Genomic DNA, 20,605 nt, shown 5'->3' on the forward strand with positions numbered 1-20,605 from the left:
CAAATCGGGTTAGACACAGTCTCTGTCCCACCTGGGGCTCACACTCTTAATCCTCATTTTACAGATGAGGTGACAGGCACAGAGAAGTGACTTGCCCACAGTCACTCAGGCTTTTAAGGTGGCCCACACCCCAGAATCTGGGTCTCTGTGGGGTTCTGTGTCCTGGGACCCCCGCTCTCAAGCAACAACCCCAGCGAGAAAGCCATTTCTCTGAGATGCTGCTGCTGCGGTTCCTTGTTGAGCCACGGAAGTGACTGGAGCTTTAAATAGACTCAAACTTTTCGGGGAGAGGGGAGGAGAAGGAAGGTTCTGCAAAGCCCTGCGCTCGAAATAATCGCCAGTCCATATGCATAGCAGAATTGTCTCCTAGAAATGAACACAAGAGTACATGGGAATCTATGCCCGTAGAGGAGAGAATCCCTGCAGACTAGAAAGTTTGAATAATCCTCCCAATAGCACGGAAAACACACCTTTAAATAGGGCCAGACTGGGCATCATTTTAGAGTTTTTCTCCCCCTTTAAGGGAAGTCAGAAAATTACACTCCCATTTTAAATATTCTGAAACTGATGTCCCAGATCAGTGTATTATTAAAAGCTCAACATTTCTCTCTCAAAACGATACACAAAAATAATTAGTCCATCCTATACGAAATTGGCTCTGGAATCATGATATTATTCTGTTGATGAAAAGAATTGGTTGGACACAGTCCTAAGAGTGCAGGACTCAGAGTCAAGATGACAGGATCAGGGTTCAGTTTGGCCACCAATCTGCTGTGAGAACTTGGGCAGGTCATTTAACCGCATATGTAAAACTGAAATAATTAACCCTACGCCTCCTACCCTCATAGGAATGTGGAGAGGACAAATGAGAAATATTTTGGCAAATAATTTGCGATATGAGTTATAAAATTTGCATTTTGGCTATATAAACTACTCAATTCTCTTTAAAATCACCTTAATGTTGTTCAGATTAACTTCACTGAGATGGGAGTTATTTTCTTTAATTTTCTTCAGGCTCTCTTCAACGTTTGTGGGATTTGGTGGTTCATCAAACACTGGTAGAATCTTTTCACCTTTCACCACGTCTGTGAAAAAAAAGTCATGTGACTAGTTGATACTCCCAGTTTACGACTGATCCCAACCCAACCCCCGACAGCTGAACATTCATGCTCTTTAATATAGGGAAGAATCAGTTTCATTACTCTAACACTGCTCCCGTACTTCCTCCAAAATATGCTCCAGGATTTCAGCTCTCCGATTCCTTAAATACCTTGAGACTATCCCATGCTCGAGCACCTCTGAAAAGCTTCATATTTACTTAAATCACTTCTACCTACCTATAACTGAATTCAGAGAGTGGCTACAAACAAGGTCTGCCTTTCCATCTGCTCTAGTTAAATCTGGGGCAAGAGTAGGCGATTGTTCTCAGCCGTTCACGTGTCTGATAAAATTCCTCCAGTGAGGTGGGGGAAGCTTCCAAAGCCAATTACCTTGGAAGTGATTGAGGCAGTGTGGCTTGCTGAAAAGAGCATGGGACTGGGGATCGGAAGACCTGGAGTCTGGTTCTATCACAGCCAGTGGGTTGAGGTGTGACCTATGGCAAGTCATGTCATTTCTCGGGCCTTCAATTTCCACAGTTGTAAAATAGGGATAAGATACCTATTCTCCGTACTTCATAGACTGTACCACAGTGTTAATTATTTTGAATCTATCAGCCCACAGAAATCCTTCCAGCCTGCAAATCTGGCGGCCAGTCTACACTTTCCGGTGTCACAGTAATGAATGGAGAGAAAGAGGATGAGAGGGGAGAGGGAGGGGGAGTAAGGGGATGGGGTGGGGAAAGAGTGAAACACACACACCCAGCTCTTAGAACAGTGCTTGGCAAATAGTAAGCGCTTAAATACCATTATCATCGTCATCATCTCTCACACACACACACACAGAGCGAGAGAGAATGAACTTAAGGTAGACATACAACACAGGTAAAGGTATTCCTTAACCAAATATTGATGAGTGAAAGGAGAGGAGGGATGTCTACGTAACTAAAATTGTTATAATCGATAGCTTTACTTGCCCTTACTCTCCTCCCTGCTTAGTACACTGCTTTGCACACAGTAAGCACTCAAATGCCATTCAATGACTGCTCAAAGGCTGAAATTGAGCTAAAATAATAACAATAATGATAATAATTGTAGTATTTATTAAGTGCTTACTTTGTGCCAGGCATTATAATAATGTTGGTATTTAAGCGCTTACTATGTGCCAAGCACTGTTCTAAGCGCTGGGGTAGATACAGGGTAATCAGGTCATCCCACGTGAGGCTCACAGTTAATCCCCATTTTACAGATGAGGGAACTGAGGCACAGAGAAGTTAAGTGACTTGCCCACAGTCACACAGCTGACAAGCGGCAGAGCCAGGAGTCGAACCCATGACCTCTGACTCTGAAGCCCAGGCTCTTTCTACTAAGCCACGCTGCTTCTCTAATACTATGTGCAGAGCACTCTTCTAAGCGCTGGGGTAGATACAGGGTGATCAGGTCGTCCCACGTGAGGCTCACAGTTAATCCCCATTTTACAGATGAGAGAACTGAGGCACAGAGAAGTGAAGTGACTTGCCCACAGTCACACAGCTGACAAGTGGCAGAGCTGGGATTCGAACTCATGACCTCTGACTCCCAAGCCCGGGCTCTTTCCACTGGGCCACGCTGTAGTATGTGCCGGGGTGGATACCGGCAAATCAAGTTGGACACAGTCCCTGTCTCGCATAGGGCTCACAGTCTTAATCCCCATTTTACAGATGACGGAACTGAGGCACAGAGAAGTGAAGTGACTTGTCCAAGGTCATGCAGCAGACCAATGGTGAAGCCGGGATCAGAACCACTTGATTAGTGCCTTCAATCTTTTGGGCAACTTAAGCACCAGAATGGCAATGCGTATTTATTAAGCACTTCCTGCACACAGTGAGCACTCAATAAAAAATACCACGGATTGAAGGCAGGAAGGGAGGGGCGGGATGGTTTTAGACTTCTAGTGGTGGGGCAGTCACCATAGCCTGCCAGGGGATGGGGCTGGCAGCTAGTCGGGAGATGGACTCTCAGCTGCACAGTGCCTCGTTCCAACAGGCTTCTGGCAAAGCTCAGGAAATCACTTAGGAAACCTGCACTGCCGCAAATTGACAGGTGGCTGACGGGCCCAGAGGAGAATCTGAAGGGTGAGAAGGTAGGTTTTCTCTCCTCTGCGTTCATCCCAGGTCGATTCTTGCACCTTCTCACAGACAGAAAGGAAAATCAAGCTCCCACTGTCATAAGCACAGACAAAATGGCTTAGATACGGATATAAAATAATGTGCTCCAGTCTGTTAAATACTCACTTGAAAAATTATCTTGGCCCACACCATTACTGCTTCCTACTATATCGCAGAACTGACTGTTCGTAATCAGATTGTGCATCCCAAGAATAGCTGTAAATATAAAGAGAGAAGTTATTTCATTCACAAGCCAAAAAAAAAATTTTTTTTCCAACATAAAAAAGTTATTCTAATAACCTTAAACCATTTCTTCTGAATTTTCCTTACTGAACTAAAATACAGTGCTACACCCGCTAGACTGTAAGCTCACTGTGGGCAGGGAACATGTCTACCAACTCTGCTGTGTGGTACACTCCCAAGCGCTTTACACAGAGTAAAGCACTCAGTAAATCATTGTTGATGGTTCACCCGAATTTGCATTTGGGCTTTACCATTTTTCATGCGCTTGTCTGTATTATTAACAGCTGACATCTCCTGAACTCTCCATTGACTAGGTTCAGCTCTTCAGAGAGGCTTCAGATGAAAGGTTAGCATACACAATTACATGGGGATTAAGCCGCATTCACAACACTGTAATAATTACTTGGGAAGGAAACTCAGCTTAGTTGTTTGTGCTCTTATGTTCTTAATACGCATCGCTATTTTCATTTTAGTTTACTTGTGTGTTTACAAACTTGTGTTTGTGCTGTCATCCCCCAGTGTACTGTACGCTCCTCAAGGACAGAGACTTCCTTCACGGCGGGCTTCCTGAGGAACTGATAGAAGCTGCCCAAGTGACCTCTTGAGGCCACGTAAAGAGGTATTTGGGGTTTGGGGCGGAGACCTTCGGAGAAGGCGAGAAATAATATACAAACAAACACTATTGTTATGGCAAGTAGAATGGAAAAGACCTATTGGCTCTTCGACTTATAGAACGATAAATATAAAGCCTGATGCAGAGTTTAAGATTGAGCACATTTTACAGGGTGCTAGGCAGCGGTCTGGGCAATCTGCTGAGGTCCCTTCAATCCCACATGGGTCGAGCGTGTAAAATAAACCTTGGAGGGCCTTTTGTAGCACGTGGCGGCCCTGGCTGATTCCGTTTGCGGCACTTCTTGCCCCAGCAGGAACGCAACTAACAGAGACAAAAGAGAACAACTGCTGCTGCTTAAACTAGCACCACTAAATCAGGGCCTCTGGAAGGTTCTTAGGCCTCAAGTCTTAGGTTTGATGCACGTCCATCACTCGACAGGAGATTCCATCACCTCAGGGCAGGTCAAGTACAAATGCCCGGCACCACAAAAACCCAAGCGATCTTTCTGAATTCAGTGGGTACAAATACATTTGGCTTTTAAATGAGGCTTTCACCTGCAAGGTCGCACAATTCTGTGTCAGAGGCACTTGTCAGGGCTTCTTCTAGCTCTGGATCAAGGGACACTTTTTCTTCCGCGAAAGATTGTACTGGTTTCTGTTTGGGGATGAATATTTTTCCTGAAAAAAAAAAAACACCAAAAACAAAAATTGAAGAGGTTGTTAGATTCCACTGAATTTTGACCTCTCGGTAGCTGAAGTCACACCTGAATGAAGTTCATCAAAAGAACACACACATCTATCGGAAAATGAAGGAAAAAAGGCAACTCTAGCCGCTTACAAATCTAAGTTGAGATGTTCCTGATGGTGGGGGAAGCCCATTTCTAGGAGAGCCAGCTCCCCAAAATAATGATAGGGGTGTGAGTAAAGAGTGCACAGTGTCCAAGACAATTCTGGAACAGCAATTAACTCTGCTCCCTGCCGAGATGTAGGCAGAGTTGACCACTTGGGAACCGACCTGAGGCCTTGGCCGAAGCAACCAGAAATGCGCGGTGGCAGAGATGATGATTTTTACGTGGCCAGAGACTCATGTGAGTGGTCAAGCCGAGTGCCCGCTATAAGCCTAAGTAGGGGATGGTGCGGATGGAGAAGGGCATGACCAGCGTCGTTCCACCCCCTGGGTAGTGCTCAGTGGGGACAGATGTCAGAACTGGGACGCACGCTCTCATTTCTGTGCACCAGGAACTGGGTCACCCTGACTTGCTCCCTTGATTCATTTCCCCTCCCAGCGCCACAGCACTTATGTACGTATCTCTAATTTATTTATATTAATGTCCCCCCCCCCCCCCAGACTGTAAATTCATTTTGGACAGGGAATGTGTCTGCTTATTGTTACGCTGTACTCTCCCAAGTGCTTAGTACAGTGCTCTGCACACAGTAAACTCAGGTTCTAGTCGCCAAATGAGTGTCGCCTGCTGTCAGATAATTTAGAGCTGCTTCGGGTTAGCACCCAAATATCACTGACGTATATCAACAGCCTAGTTCAATCAAGAAGCATCATAGCCAGATGGAAAGAGCATGGGCCGGGCAGTCGTCGGTCAGAAGACCGGGGAGTCAGACAACTCGGGCTTTACTCCTGGCTCTGCCACAGACATGCTGTGCGTGACCTCGGGCAAGTTATTTAATTTCTCGGTGCCTCAGCTACCAGTTATCTATAAAATGGGGATTAAGTCTTCCAATTTATTCAATAGTATTTATTGAGCTCTTACCATGTGCAGAGCACTGTACTAAGCGCTTGGAATGTACAATTTGGCAACAGATAGAGACAATCCCTGCCCAATGACGGGCTCACAGTCTAAGTCACTGTCCAAATTAGACCGTGAACCCCATGAGGGACAGGTACTGTGTCCAACCTGACACACCTGTCTCTTCCCCAGTGCTTGACACAGAGTCAGTGCTTACCAAATCCCACTAAAAAAACTTATGCACCTTGATCAAACTCATATTTCTTGACTGCTCTGTCAGAGAAAAAATCTGAACATGTCGAGAACTGGCATGTCAAAGAGAATGTGGCTGGCACTGTTAACACCTGATAATTTATTATCACAGGAGATTCACCAGCAAATCAACATCATAATAAACATCAGTATGCTGAATATCTGAACCATTCAGCAACTGATAAATAGTAGTGCAGCTTCTGATAATAATAGTAATTATATTAATGGTATTTATTAAGCCCTTTCTGCAGCGTGGTTTAGTGGACAGAGCAGGGGACCTGGGAGTCAGATGGACAGGGGTTTTGAGAAGCAGCATGGCTCAGTGGAAAGAGCCCGGGTTTAGGAGTCAGAAATCATGGGTTCTAATCCCGGCTCCGCCACCTGTCAGCTGTGTGACTTCGGGCAAGTCATTTGACTTCTCGGTGCCTCAGTTACCTCATCTGGAAAATGGGGATTAAGACTGGGAGCCTCCTCATGTGGGACAACCTGATTACCCTGTATCTACCCAGCGCTTAGAACAGTCCTCGGCACATAGTAAGCGCTTAACAAATACCAACATTAATATTATTAATCCCAGCTCCTCCACTTGTCTGCTGCGTGGCCTGGGGCAAGTCACTTCACTTCTCTGTGCTTCAGTTAGCTCATCCGTGAAATGTGGTACAGGAACTGTGCCCAACCTGATTTGCTTCTATCCACCCCAGCGCTTAGTTCGGTGACTGGCACATAGTAAGAACTTAAACACTAACATTATTATCGCTCTCTGGAGTTCAAAAATCTAAGGGAAAGACCCTAAGGTCAGAAAAACATTCTGTCCATCAGGATAAACTTTAAAGAATAATATGAACAAGGAGAAGAAACAAGGAGCAACGATACCGGAGGGGCTCCCGGAGCTGTGCTGAAACTTCCTTCCTGGCCCCAGGTACACCAGGCCGCCTCGACGTCTCCTAACCAGAAGTGTGCTTCTTGGCCTCTATCTGTTGCCAAATTGTACATTTCAAGTGCTTAGTACAGTGCTCTGCACATAGTAAGCGCTCAATAAATACTACTGAATGAATGAACAGGCGGTCAAGGAAATCCACTGGGAATCTGCACCACCTTCCCACCATGACGCTCAGGGGTCTGGCCACCATCATGCCCTGGGGATCTAAACTGCAGCAGCGTCCTTCTCAACTCTCTCTCCCCCGACCACGGCAGAGCAAATCCCCAGGACCCTTGCCTGCCTTTTCCCAGTGACATCCAGTCCCTTACACGATGGCCATGCCGCCTCTGCGGGCAACCAGCCCTGGCTCTCCTCCACATCGTGAGAAGGAGGGCAGTGGAGAAGGAGACAGGCAAGGAAAGCAAAAGACGGACAACGGAAAGAAATCTGGGAGACAAAGGTAGCAAGAAGTGACAGGAAGGGTGAAGAAAGGGAGGAGGGAAGGGAGAGAAATGGAATGAAGGGGAGAGAAAGAAGAAAGAAATGAGAGGAAGAGGAGAAAGGGAGAGGAGGGAGGGGGACAGAGAGAAAGACGAGGAGGGAAAGAGAGAGAGAGAGTGGACAAAAGGGGGAGAAGACTGGGGAGAAGCAGCGTGGCTCAGTGGAAAGAGCTTGGGCTTGGGAGTCAGAGGTCATGGGTTCGACTCCCGGCTCTCCCACTTGTCAGCTGTGTGACTGTGGGCAAGTCACCACTTCTCTGGGCCTCAGTGACCTATCTGTAAAATGGGGATGAAGACTGTGAGCCTCACGTGGGACAACCTGATGACCCTGTATCTCCCCCAGCACTTAGAACAGTGCTCTGCACATAGTAAGCGCTTAAATACCAACATTATTATTATTATTATTGTTAATGCCTCAGCTCAGGGTAGAATTCGCAGATTTTAGAGTTGGTGGTCTTCTACAGCTGTAAAGGAGGTTAAGGCAAACCCACCCTTGGAAAAATGCCCATCCCATGACACCTCACGAGGGTAGATTTACTAGTTCAAGTGACATATCAGTTCAAGTTACATGCCCAAATTCCACTCAGCCATCTCGGTTTCACTTGCATCTTCAAGTGGATATTCTATTCTTCTCCCCTTACTAGCCTAAGATGCACAATTTCCACGTGCTATCAGATTGTTGTCGAGTTTCATTCCACAGATAACTAAGCTACCCGGGCCTGGCATCCGCAACATTACAGAACTGAGCTATTTAGTTTGTGCACCCCTCATCCTCATTCGGAAAGTGGCGTTACATGGACTCATCATTTAAGTTTGTCAATGTTTGAATATACGTTTAATAGACGAAAACACATTAACAGATGTCTGCAGACTGTCCCCGTTGAGGGTGGGTGAATGAGTGGCTTTGTGTCCGCACCGCCTAAAGTGGTCTTGCCAGGAAAGGAGAAGATGGACGGACGGTGGTCCCAGAAGACTCCCAAATTGGACCCAAGCACCCAGAATGCCCTCACAGGTCAAACAATCAACACTTCCGTGGATTTAAGGACCCTCCCCATGAACTCTAGCATGAGGGAAGGCCCGGGATTATTCATCTTCGGGAGTGGAGGTACAGGAGATAAAAGACCGGTGTGAGGAGTCAGCGGGGAAACACGGAGGCAATCCATTGAGACCCCACCTGCAGAAGGAAGACCTGAAACCAAAGCTGGGCAGAGTGTGTGAATGTGAAGGGTATGTGTAACGGGTACACAAAGGTGGGAGGCTAAACCAGCCACACTTTCTCCTTCTGGTCCTCTGCTGTCTCGTACCTGTGGCCAGTGGACCATTTCGAGGGTGGGGGGGGAGAGAGGTGGTCCAATCAGTCAGTCGATGGCATTTATTGAGCACTTACTATGTGCAGAGCACTGTATTAACCACTTGGGAAAGTACAATTCAACGGAACTGCCGACCCGTTCCCTGCCCATAACAAGCCTACAGTCTAGAGAGGGAATACTATTATATAATAATAATAACAATAATAATAATGTTGGTATTTGTTAAGCGTTTACTATGTGCAGAGCACTGTTCTAAGCGCTGGGGTAGATACTGGGTGATCAGGTTGTCCCACGTGAGGCTCCCAGTCTTAATCCCCATTTTACAGATGAGGTAACTGAGGCACAGAGAAGTTAAGTGACTTGCCCACAGTCACGCAGCTGACAAGTGGCAGAGCCAGGATTCAAACCATGACCTCTGACTCCCAAGCCCGGGCTCTTTCCACTGAGCCGTGCTGATTCTCCAATAAAATAATGATATAATCATGATATTATATGATAATGATGATATATCATATAATAATGATTATATATATATATATATATATATAAAATAATGATAGTAGTAGTTAAACTGTGAGACCCATGTGGGACAGATACCTTTTCCAACCTAATTAACTTGTATCTACCCCAGCACTTAGAACAGTGTTTGACATATAAGTGCTTAGCAATACATAATAATTTTTGTTCAGCACTTATTCTGTTCTAACACTGGGGTAGATAAAATATAAGTAGTTTGGACACAGTCCCGTCCCACATCCTGGGGCTCAAGTTCAGTGGAAAGAGCCCGGGCTTGGGAGTCAGAGGTCATGAGTTCGAATCCCAGCTCTGCCACTTTTCAGCTGTGTGACTGTGGGCAAGTCACTTAACTTCTCTGTGCCTCAGTTACCTCATCTATAAAATGGGGATTAAGACCGTGAGCCTCACGTGGGACAACCTGATCACCCTGTATCTACCCCAGCGCTTAGAACAGTGCTCTGCACATAGTAAGCGCTTAACAAATATCAACATTATTACATTATTATCCCAGGTTCTGTCCACTGTCCTATACTTCTTCAAGATTTGAAGATGATTTGTCCACATACAGTCACCTTTTCCACACAGTAAGTCTGCTTCTCTCCTGTAACACCAGGACCAAATAAATTTTACTTTAATCCGTCTGAGACAAACTGCCTATTGAGTCCTTGTGTTCTGTTCTCCAGTTACACCCAATCCCTTGGAGAACTCATCTGCTTCCTCAGCTTCACCTCCCATCTTTACGGGGGATGATTCCCAAACCTCCCTCTCGGAGCCCTGACCTCTTTCTCTCAAGTCTCACATTTCCTCCTGCCTTCAAGACATTTCTACTTGGACGCCACGCTAACAACTGACACTTAACACGTCCAAAACAGAACTCCTCGTCGTCCCATCCAAAACCTCTCCTCCCCTTGTCTTTCCCATCACTGTAGACACCACCACTAAGCTGTCTCACAAGTCTCTAACCTTGGCATCATCCAGAAGTCCTCTCTTTAATTCCACGTACATCTACAACCAGTCGCCAAATCCTGTCGGTTCTACCTTCACAAGAGGGCTAAAATCCACCCTAACTGCTGCTCTGCTGAGCCACGCACTTATGCTATTCCACCTTGACTACCCCACCAGCCTCCTCGGTGACCTTCCTGCTTCTTTGCATTCCAGTCCAGGCTTCACTTTGCTGCCCAGATAACTTTCCAACAAGATGTTCTGTCCACGTCTTCCCATTTCTCAAAAATCTCTAATGGTTGCCCATTCACCTATGCATCAAACAAAAACTTCTTACTCTTGGCTTTAAAGCACTCAATCAGCTCACTGTACCCCCTCTACCGTCCCCCCGCCATCACACACATCTTGCCTTGCTGATTTCTTACTATAACCTAGTCACAGTTTGTACCTCTAATGCCAAATTACTGTATCTCTAGCTCCCCTATCTCGCCGAAGATCCCTTGCCCGTGTCCTCCCTTTGGCCTGGAACTCTTTTCCCTTTCATATACGACAGACCACCACTCTCTCCACCTTCAAAGCCTTACTAAAAGGACACCTCCTCCAAGAGGCCTTCCCTGTTTGAGCCCTCTTTACCCCTAATCCCTCTCCCTTCTTTGTCATCTAGGCACTTGGATCTGTATCCGTTAATCCGTGATATTCACCCTACCTTCAGCCCCGCAGCACTTACATACAAATCCGTAATTTCTTTTTGTCTGCCTCCCCCTCTAGACTGTAAGCTTCTGGTGGTCAGAGAATGTGTTGCCAACTCTGCGGTACTCTACGCTCCCAAGCGCTTAGTATAAAGTAGGCACTCAATAAATACCATTGATTGATTGACTGAATGCTGGGGATTGACGTTGGGGCAGGAAGTTTTTACAAACCCGTGACAAATTGGTTTTTAAAAAAATACACCAAGTAGATTTCACAAAATAAGACATTATGAATCTCGTTTTTTTCCCATAATGTGGAGTAGTAAACAACACCTTTTGACATGGTGCACAAATCAAACTCAGTGTTCTTCCCATACGTCAGCCAGTTAAATTCAGATCCTTGAACAAGAAATGATCTCCCCTGCAAACTGGTTTTCTTTTTACCAAACCTCCCTTCACAGTCTAACAGCTTGAACGCATTACGTGAGATGCGCTGCTGATAAAAACTTTGAATTCAACTGACTCCACAGACAGTCTCTGAATACTAAGATAAAAGAAAATGAGAAGAAAGGAAAATAAGAAAAAGAGCCTCAGTCTAACGTTCTGAGCCCAAGACCACGGGTTTGGGTCCTAAACCTAATACTGTACAGATTTATCAAATGGCAGAAAAATAGTGCCTCAGTTTTCCTCAGGGTAAGGCTGTTTTTCAGATGAGAAAACGCAGATAGAATTAGAATTCCCAATTCCCAGTCCTGGATTCATTTCAGTGTGTTATTACGAAACATGAGGCAATTTAGATGAAGTGTTTTTTCTACTGAAGAATGAGCCTAAAACGCAGTTTACTTGTGAGATTGCTCCCTATTTAAAATGAAGGGATTGTGGAAGTGGTTCACATACTTACAATGAACTGATACCTCATGAAGAACAATCTGACATTCTACTGGGATTTTGCTGCTCACAATCAAATTACCATTTTCCCGAACACTACATGAAATTCTGGCATCTGGCGCTGCTTTCCAGAAAGAAAAGCTGGACAAGATTTTCTGCTTTTTCTCCAATGCTATTTTTTTTTAAAACTGAACTTTCAAGAATTTTTACAGAAAGGAAAGTTTTTTACTTAGTTCCAGAGCTGACATCTGAGAGCGCAGAGCAAAGAGGGCCTCTGTCGTGCATCCAGATTCATTCCCGGGTACCAACCGAGGAGGGAATATGTGGTGAAAGAATGCCCACCCACCCACCGTATAAAAACAAACCTTGCAGACTGAAGATCCATCCACAGTGTCCAAGGGTAAACCAGTCAGGCCCAGGTGGTTATTGACCTCGACTTGGTGGCCCTCTCCTAACCATCCCCATAATTATCTTGCCTCTTGTCTATGGCCTGTAAACTCCTACAGTGGGCTTTTTCCTGTAAGCAAAATGCCCGCCTTCTTTCCCTGTACCAGGCCTGTGGAAAGGGAGTCACAAACTCCAAGTGGGAAACCATGAGGAGTCATTCCCTCTAATTATAATGATAATAATAATGATATTTGTTAAGCGCTTGCTATGTGAAGCACTGTTCTAAGCTCTAGGGTAGATACAAGGTAATCAGGTTGTCCCAAGTGGGGGTCACAGTCTTAATCCCTATGTTACGGATGAGGTAACTGAGGCACAGAGAAGTGAAGTACTTTGCCCAAGGTCACACAACAGACAAGTGGCAGAGCCGGGATTAGAACCCATGATCTCTGACTCCCAAGCCCGGGCTCTTTCCAGTAAGCCACCCTCTCCAGTCTTGGTGCCGCCCACTTAAGTGCACAGATCAAGTCAGCCTGATGTAGTCAGCGCGATTGGACAATTCCGGCTCCACACTAGATCTCCAGGCTCGAATTCTTCAAATGGACTTTCCTCGTGGGCAAATCAGGGAAATAATTACCAGGGCCCAGCTATCATGTTGGTGTAAAATGCCCTTAGTTTTAGAAATCCCTAAGGCTCATATAGAAGCTTGTCACTGGAAAAAATTAGGTTAATTATTCCCACATTTTCTAGTTGTGAATTCTTTCATGTTTATCAAAACCAAAAAAAAGGAAGAAGGTGCATGGTGGGCAGCTGGCATACATTTATTTGAATATATCTGTTATTTATCAATCTATCTATTTATATTAATGTCTGCCTCCCCCTCTAGACTGTAAGCTCATTGTGTGCAGGTATGTGCCTGTTTGTTGTTATATTGTACTCTATCAAGTGCTTAGTACAGTGCTTTGCACACAATAAGCCCTAAATAAGATTTAATTTTTAACCTAATATCAATATTGACATTTTACAGGCAATTTGAATGTGGAAATGACTAATTCATAGGTAATGAGTTAAGTGGGCAATTATTATTAATTATGTATATTAATTCTAAGCATACCCACATACTATGTGATAACAGTAGTTGTTATGAATTAACTACTGCTTCAGAGGCTAATCTCAGTGGAAAAGAGCACGGGCTTTGGAGTCAGAGGTCATGGGTTCGAACCCCGGCTCTGCTGCTTGTCAGCTGTGTGACTTTGGGCAAGTCACTTCATTTCTCGGTGCCTCAGTTACCTCATCTGTAAAATGGGGATTGTGAGCCCCACGTGGGACAACCTGATTTCCCTGTGTCTACCCCAGCGCTTAGAACAGTGCTCGGCACATAGTAAGCGCTTAACAAATACCAACATCATCATCATCATCATCACGGTCATCTACAGTGTCTCCCAAGCCCCACCTCCACTTTTTCGAACCACTTTGACCACTCTCTGACATTCTTTCTCTCTCCATCCCTACACTGAATGTCGGGGACTTCGATATCTCTCCATCCCTACACTGAACGACGGGGACTTGGATATCCTTGCGGAAGTTTTTGACGACCTTTCATTCATTCAATCAATTGCTTTTAATGAGCGCCTACTGCGTGCAAAGCACTTTATTAAGCGCTTGAGAGAGTACAGCACAACAGACAGACACATTCCCTGCCCACGATGAGCTCCGCTGTTCGCTCTCTGTAACTTCTCAACACCACTGAGCTGCTCCCCTGACACTCACCCGCGCACCAGCTTGGACACACCCTCCAACTCATCACCTCTAGTCACTTTACAAAATCTCTACCCGACCACAACCTCCTCACCACTCTTCTTTCCCACACACCTCTTCCCAGCAAATCTGTCCTCTTGCCCCAGAGAGACCTCTGATCTTTGGACCCCAATTTTCTCATGTCATCACGCCCCATTTAGCCTCCACACCCAACTACCTTCCCTTGATGACCAAATCGACGCTCTCCACGCCACCCTCTCTACTGAACTCAACTCGCTCGCTCCCCTACTCCTTCGTCAACTCCCACCACTAATCCGCAGCCCCGAATGACCACCACGGTCTGGTTCCTCTGCTCCTGCGCATGACCCTTAGATCGCTGCTGGTGGAAATCCAGATAACAGGCCAACCTCGTCCACTTCAAATTCAACCTTGCCTGCTTTAGCTCTGCCCTCTCCTCCACCCGGCAATATTATTTCTCCTTCCTTACTGAAACCCATGCCCACTTCCCCAGCCAGTTGTTTCAGACAAACTCCCACCTCGAGCCCCCATTCATTCATTCATTCAAATGTATGAGCACTTATGCACTGCCCTAACCGCTTGGGAGAGTAGAATATAAAAATAAACAGACACATTCCCTATCCACAACACGCTTACAATCTAGAGGGGGATATAGACATTAATATAAATACATTACAGATATGAACGTAAGTGCTGTGAGGCTGGGAGGAGGGATGAATGAAGGGAGTGGGTCAGGGAGACGCAGAAGAGAGTGGGGAGAAAAGGAAAGGACGGCTTAGTCAGGGAAAGTCTCTTGGAAATGTGCCTTCAATAAGCTTTGGAGGTGGGGAGAAAAATTGTCTGTTGGGTAAGACGAGGGAGGGTATTCCAGGCCAGAAGGACAAGGGTGAGAGATTGGTGGCGAGATAGACAAGACTGAGGTACATTAGATGACAATCTCTTGTCCCAGTGACCCGGCTGCCTACTTTGAGAAAACTGAAACCATCAGGCATGATCTCCCTAAGATGTCCCCTGCTCTGCTCCAGTTCCTCCCTCCTCCTGCCCCTTTTTCAACTCTTCCACTTCCCCAGCAGTATCTCAAGAGGCCATCTCCTGCCTCTCTCAAAATCTATCCCAATCCAGCTGGGCCTCCAACCCCACCCTGGCACACCTTATCAAACCACCTCCCTTTTTCCCCCTCCTTGACCATCATCTTCAACTGTTCACTCTCCAATAGACTCTTCCCCACTGCTTTCAAACATGCCCATGTCTCCCCTATCCCCCTCCAAGCTCCTTCCTTGACCCCACGGTTCCCTCTGGTTATTTCCCCAGCTCCCTACCATTCCTCTCCAAATTCCTTGAGCGACTTGTCTACACCCGCCGTCTCAAATTCGTCTCCTTGACCCCCTCCCATCTGCTCCCTTCACTACGCAGAAACTGCCCCCTCAAAGGTCTCCAATGATGTCCTTCTTGCCAAATCCAACAGCCTCTACTCCGTCCTAATTCTCCTCAGCCTCCCAGCTGCCTTCTATGCTGCCGTCCACCCCCTTCTCCTGGAAACATTATCCGACTTTGGCTTCACTTACACTGTTCTCTTCTGGTTCTCCCCCTCACTGGCTGCTTCTTCTCAGTCCTTTCCAAAGGCTCCTCCTCTGCCTCCCAACCCCTAAATGTGGGAGTCCCTCAAGGATCAGTTCTGGGTCCCCATCTATTCTCCATCTACACCCATTTCCTCAGAGAACTCATTTCACTCCCATGCTTTCAACTCTCATCATGCAGATCATTCCCAAATCTACATCTCCAGCTTTGATCTCTCTCATTCTCTGTAGGCTCACATTTCCTCCGGGATTCATGTACAAAAGCAGAACTCTTTGTCTTCCCACCCAAACCCCGTCCTCCCCCTGACTTTCCCATACAGAACATCCGCCCTGTCTCACAAACTTGTAACCTTGCGTTATCCTTGACATCTCTCTCATTTAACCCACATTTTCAATTTGTCACCAATTCCCATTTGTCAACCTCCATGATATGGCTAAAATCCATCCTTTCCTCTCCATCCAAACTGCTAACATTAAACACTTATCCCATCCCACTTTGATTTCTGTATCAGCCTTCTTGCTGACCTCCCTGCCTCCTATCTCCCCACTCTAGTCCCTGCTCTACTCTGCTGCTTTGATCATTTTTCTACCCAACCGTTCAGCCCAAGTTTCTCCACTCCTCAAGTGTCTCCAGTGGTTGTCCATCCACCTTCTAATCGAACAGATACTCCTTTCCATAGGCTTTAAGTAGTAATAATATTAATAATAATAATGGCACTTTTTGAGCGCTTACTATATGCCATGCACTGTTCGAAGTGCTGGGGTAGATACAAGTTAATCAGAGTGGACATAGTCCCTGTCCCACAGGGGCTCACACTCTTAATCCCCATTTTACAGATGAGGTAACTGAGACCCAGAGAAGTGAAGTGACTCACTCAAGGTCACAGAGCAGACATATGGTGGAGCTGGGACTAGAATCTGGGTCCATGTGACGTCCAGGCCCCTGCTATATAATAATTATGGTATTTGTTAAGCGCTTACTATGTGTAGAGCACTGTTCTAAGCGCTGGGATAGATACAGGGTAATCAGATTGTCCCACATGAGGCTCACATTTTTTTAATCCCCATTTTTACAGATGAGGTAACTGAGGCACAGAGAAGTGAAGCGACTTGCCCAAGGTCACACAGCAGACAAGTGGCGGAGCCGGGATTAGAACCCACGACTTCTGACTCCCAAGCCCGGGCTCTTTGCACTAAGCCATACTGCTTCTCAATCACCTTGCTCTGTCCTACCTTACCTCGCTGCTTTCCTACTACAACCCAGCCCACACACTTCACTCCCCTGATGCCAACCTTGAGCACTGTACCTTGACCTCATCTACCTCACCACCCCTCACCCACGGCCTGCCTCTGGCCTGGTTCGGCTTCCTTCTTCATATCTGTCAGATGATCACTCTCCCCACCTTCAAAACCTTATTAACAATCTCCTCCAAGAGGCCTCCCCGACTAAGCTCTCATTTCTTCTTCAGCCACTCCCTTCCGAGTCGCCCTTGCACTCGATGTGCAGCCTCTATTCGTCCCTCCCTCGGCCCAGGGCACTTAGGTAACATCAGTAATTTATTTATATTAATGTCTATCTCCCCCTCTAGACTGGAAGCTTGTGGGGGACAGGGAACGTGTCTACTAATTGTTACATTATGCTCTCCCAAAGGTTTGGTACAGTGCTCTGTACACAGTAAGCACTGAATACAATCGACTGATAATGAATTATACGCAATAAATACCATGTGGCACTATCAGAATGGGACTGGAAGCCGGGAGAGCCTAGTTCTAACTACTCACCTGGCACCACTCTACTCTAATAATAATAATAATAATGTTGGTATTTGTTAAGCGCTTACTATGTGCTGAGCACTGTTCTAAGCGCTGGGGTAGACACAGGGGAATCACGTTGTCCCACGTGGGGCTCACAGTCTTAATCCCCATTTTACAGATGAGGTAACTGAGGCACCGAGAAGTTAAGTGACTTGCCCAAAGTCACACAGCTGACAAGTGGCCGAGCTGGGATTTGAACCCATGACCTCTGACTACAAAGCCCGTGCTCTTTCCACTGAGCCACGCTGCTTCTCTACTCTGTGCAAGTGACTTAACCATTCCAGTATCAATCAGTGGTATTACTGGGTGCATGGCACCGTGCTAAGCGTTTAAGAAGTACAATACTCCAGAGCTGGTAGATAGAACCTCTGCTCAAGGAGCTTAGAGACTACAGTCTATAGTAGTTGTAGCAGAATAGAAATTATTAAACAGAGGATTTTTACTTAAGCACTGGTAAATATATATATATATCCGATCAACTGTATATATCTTTATCACCCTATTTATTTTGTTTATTTTGTTTAATGAGATGTACATCACCCTGATTCTATTTAGTTGCCATTGTTTTTATGAGATGTTCTTCCCCTTGACTCTATTTACTGCCATTGTTCTTGCCTGCCTTGGTGAACTCATTCGCTCTCACGGCCTCAGGTATGCCACTTCACTACTCTGTGCCTCAGTTACCTTATCTGTAAAATGGGGATTAAGACTGTGGGCCCCATGTAGGACAGGGACTGTGTCCAACCCAATTTGCCTGGATTCTCCCCACTGCTTAGTACAGTGTCTAGTCCACAGTAAGCACTTAAATACTATTATTATTATAAATATAAGATCATCTTGATCCTCCTCTTTATCTCAGATCGGTTTCACTCAGCCAACGCAGGTTGTTCTGTGTTTTCTGGCACCCCGAGGGAACTAAACAAATAGTTGTTGCTGTTGTTCTTGATGATTTCATAAATCCAAAAAGCTCACCTGACAGGCAAGACTGTACACTTAGAAAAGCCTCCTTTGCCACTGCTCTGCTTTAATCTACCCTGCAGGTTTCTCTGCACACCGGGCCCTGTGCAAACATGACTGCCTGGTTTTTAAAAGCACACTTGAGTGTTGAAATCCGAAGAGGACTTGGCTATAATCTTTAAACCTGGGGTTCATCACGTTAGTTATTATGAACCTTTTTCATTGGCAGTGATTCTTACCAATAGCTAGCTGACATCTGAAAAATATTTCAGATTTTGGCTTTATGTTTAATTCCACAGCCTGAAATATCAAACAGTACGGATCCTGCTAAAACATCCTTTTTGATTGCAAAGACTTTAGGAAAAGACAAAATAGAGGTGGAGAAGGTACAACTGAGAAAAGCAACCAGCTGCTGCTGCATTCTGGGCAGACTGAAAAGTTAGAAATTTTTTCAATCAGGATAGGAAACGCCTGAAGGGGAAAACAACCGAGGTTTACAAAAGCATGAAGGGTCTGGTTGGGGTAAAGGCAGAAATGTTCACCAACTCTTCAATGCCACGTTGACGAGCTGAAGCTTGAGTGGATACATTAATAGGTGAGAGGACCTAATGGGCTGGGAGGATTGAAGGTTCAATAAAGGGATTAGTTGAAAGGATAGAGAAGCAGTGTGGCTCAGCGGAAAGAGCCTGGGCTTGTCAGTCAGAGGTCATGAGTTCAAATGCCGGCTCTGCCACTTGTCAGCTGTGTGACTTTGGGCAAGTCACTTAACTTCTCTGGGCCTCAGTTACCTCATCTGTAAAATGGGGATTAACTGTGAGCCTCACGTGGGACAACCCGATTACCCTGTATCTACCCCAGCGCTTAGAACAGTGCTCCGCACATAGTAAGCGCTTAACAAATACCAACATTATTATACTTCTGGAGCTCAACAGTGGGAGGAGAAATGCCCCATCCCCATTCCACTGGGACCGTCATCGACCCCTGCTCCAGCTAAAAAAGGACTCCAACGATAGCGCCAGGAAGGCTTCTCAGTCACCACCGTAACCATAGCAGTGAATTTTATCCCTTAGCCTGAGCGGCAGGGAGACTGAAACCCAGTGTTCCTTTGGGGTTGCTGCCCTTCCTTGTCTTCTATATTTTCGTTTCTTCTTCCTTATGGGTCTGTTACCAACTGCATTCATTTGATCGTATTTATTGAGCGCTTCCTGTGTGCAAAGCGCTTGGAAGAGAATTCTAACAATAAACGGGTATTCCCTACCCATAATGAGTTTAGAGTCTAGAGGAGGACGGACGTTAATATAAATATTTATTTGTTACTTTGAGAGCCCCTTGGAGGCCACTGGTCCACAGTAAGCCATCTGGGTATTTCTTTCCCACTATACCGTATAGTGCTTTGCACAGGGTACGTACCTAAAAAACACTATTTTTACTACTAATACCTCCACTGCCGGTAATATTCATTCATTCAATAGTATTTATTGAGCACTTACTATGTGCAGGGCACTGTACTAAGCGCTTGGAATGTACAATTTGGCAACAGAGACAATCCCTGCCCAATGACGGGCTTACAGTCTAATCGGGGGAGACGGACAAAAACAAGATTAATTACTACTACAGGGGAAAATTAGGATGTCAGAGAATTAGCCTGACCCATTAAGGAATTGCTTAATGTTCTAAAATACTTCACGTACTGCCTGATGATGCGTGAATCTTCGTACGCCCTCGATGGAAGAGCTCACAGAGTTATTCTTGGAGAAGCAACAGAGCTCAGGAGGGGCAGAGGGGCAAGGCAGGGATACCACAGCAATTCACCAAGAAATTGCTATCGTGGGCCCTGGCTTTCAAGGGGAAGCCACTCCTCAGCCTCTTGAAATGCTACTGAGGGCCCGGCATCAAACAAAGTTCTCACCTCCTTAGAAGAGAAAATCCTTTTCTGGATTCGAGTTCGCCAGTAACAAAAAGATGAAAGTAGTTACAGTCCCCTAAGCATCTAATTTTACAGACTTAGGAGCATTACTGTGGCATTTTATTTTGCCTTATCAAAACAGCCATTAGAAATATTTGGTTGCATTAAGAAAATCCTATCAGAGCTCATCTGACACTGATTTACAGTGCAAAGAGCATCCTATGACTTTCTCCTAAAAATCCCAGAACCTCTAAATGACAGCAGGGAAGAGTAGTGACACTCGAAAGAAAAACTCTCAAGCTGAAACTCCTCGCTTTGGCCTAGAAAGGTTTA

At 45.7% G+C, this 20,605-nt stretch overlaps 1 protein-coding gene across 3 annotated transcripts in view; it reads right to left on the minus strand.

Moving 5' to 3' along the window:
- The window catches only part of TMOD3 (tropomodulin 3), a 72,940-nt gene that overhangs the window by 16,044 nt on the left and 36,291 nt on the right, over positions 1–20,605 (minus strand). For 2 of the 3 annotated variants that reach the window (XM_029070289.2, XM_029070291.2), the window contains 3 exons: positions 4,655–4,777; positions 3,371–3,460; positions 955–1,085 (listed from right to left, as the gene is read on the minus strand). In XM_029070289.2, the coding sequence (XP_028926122.1) occupies positions 955–1,085; positions 3,371–3,460; positions 4,655–4,777 (344 nt within the window). Of the gene's footprint in view, positions 1–954; positions 1,086–3,370; positions 3,461–4,654; positions 4,780–20,605 lie in introns of all 3 variants that reach the window. The other variant, XM_029070292.2, reaches the window with a different exon arrangement.

Source organism: Ornithorhynchus anatinus, chromosome 8, assembly GCF_004115215.2.
Source record: "Ornithorhynchus anatinus isolate Pmale09 chromosome 8, mOrnAna1.pri.v4, whole genome shotgun sequence".
NCBI lineage: Eukaryota > Metazoa > Chordata > Mammalia > Monotremata > Ornithorhynchidae > Ornithorhynchus > Ornithorhynchus anatinus.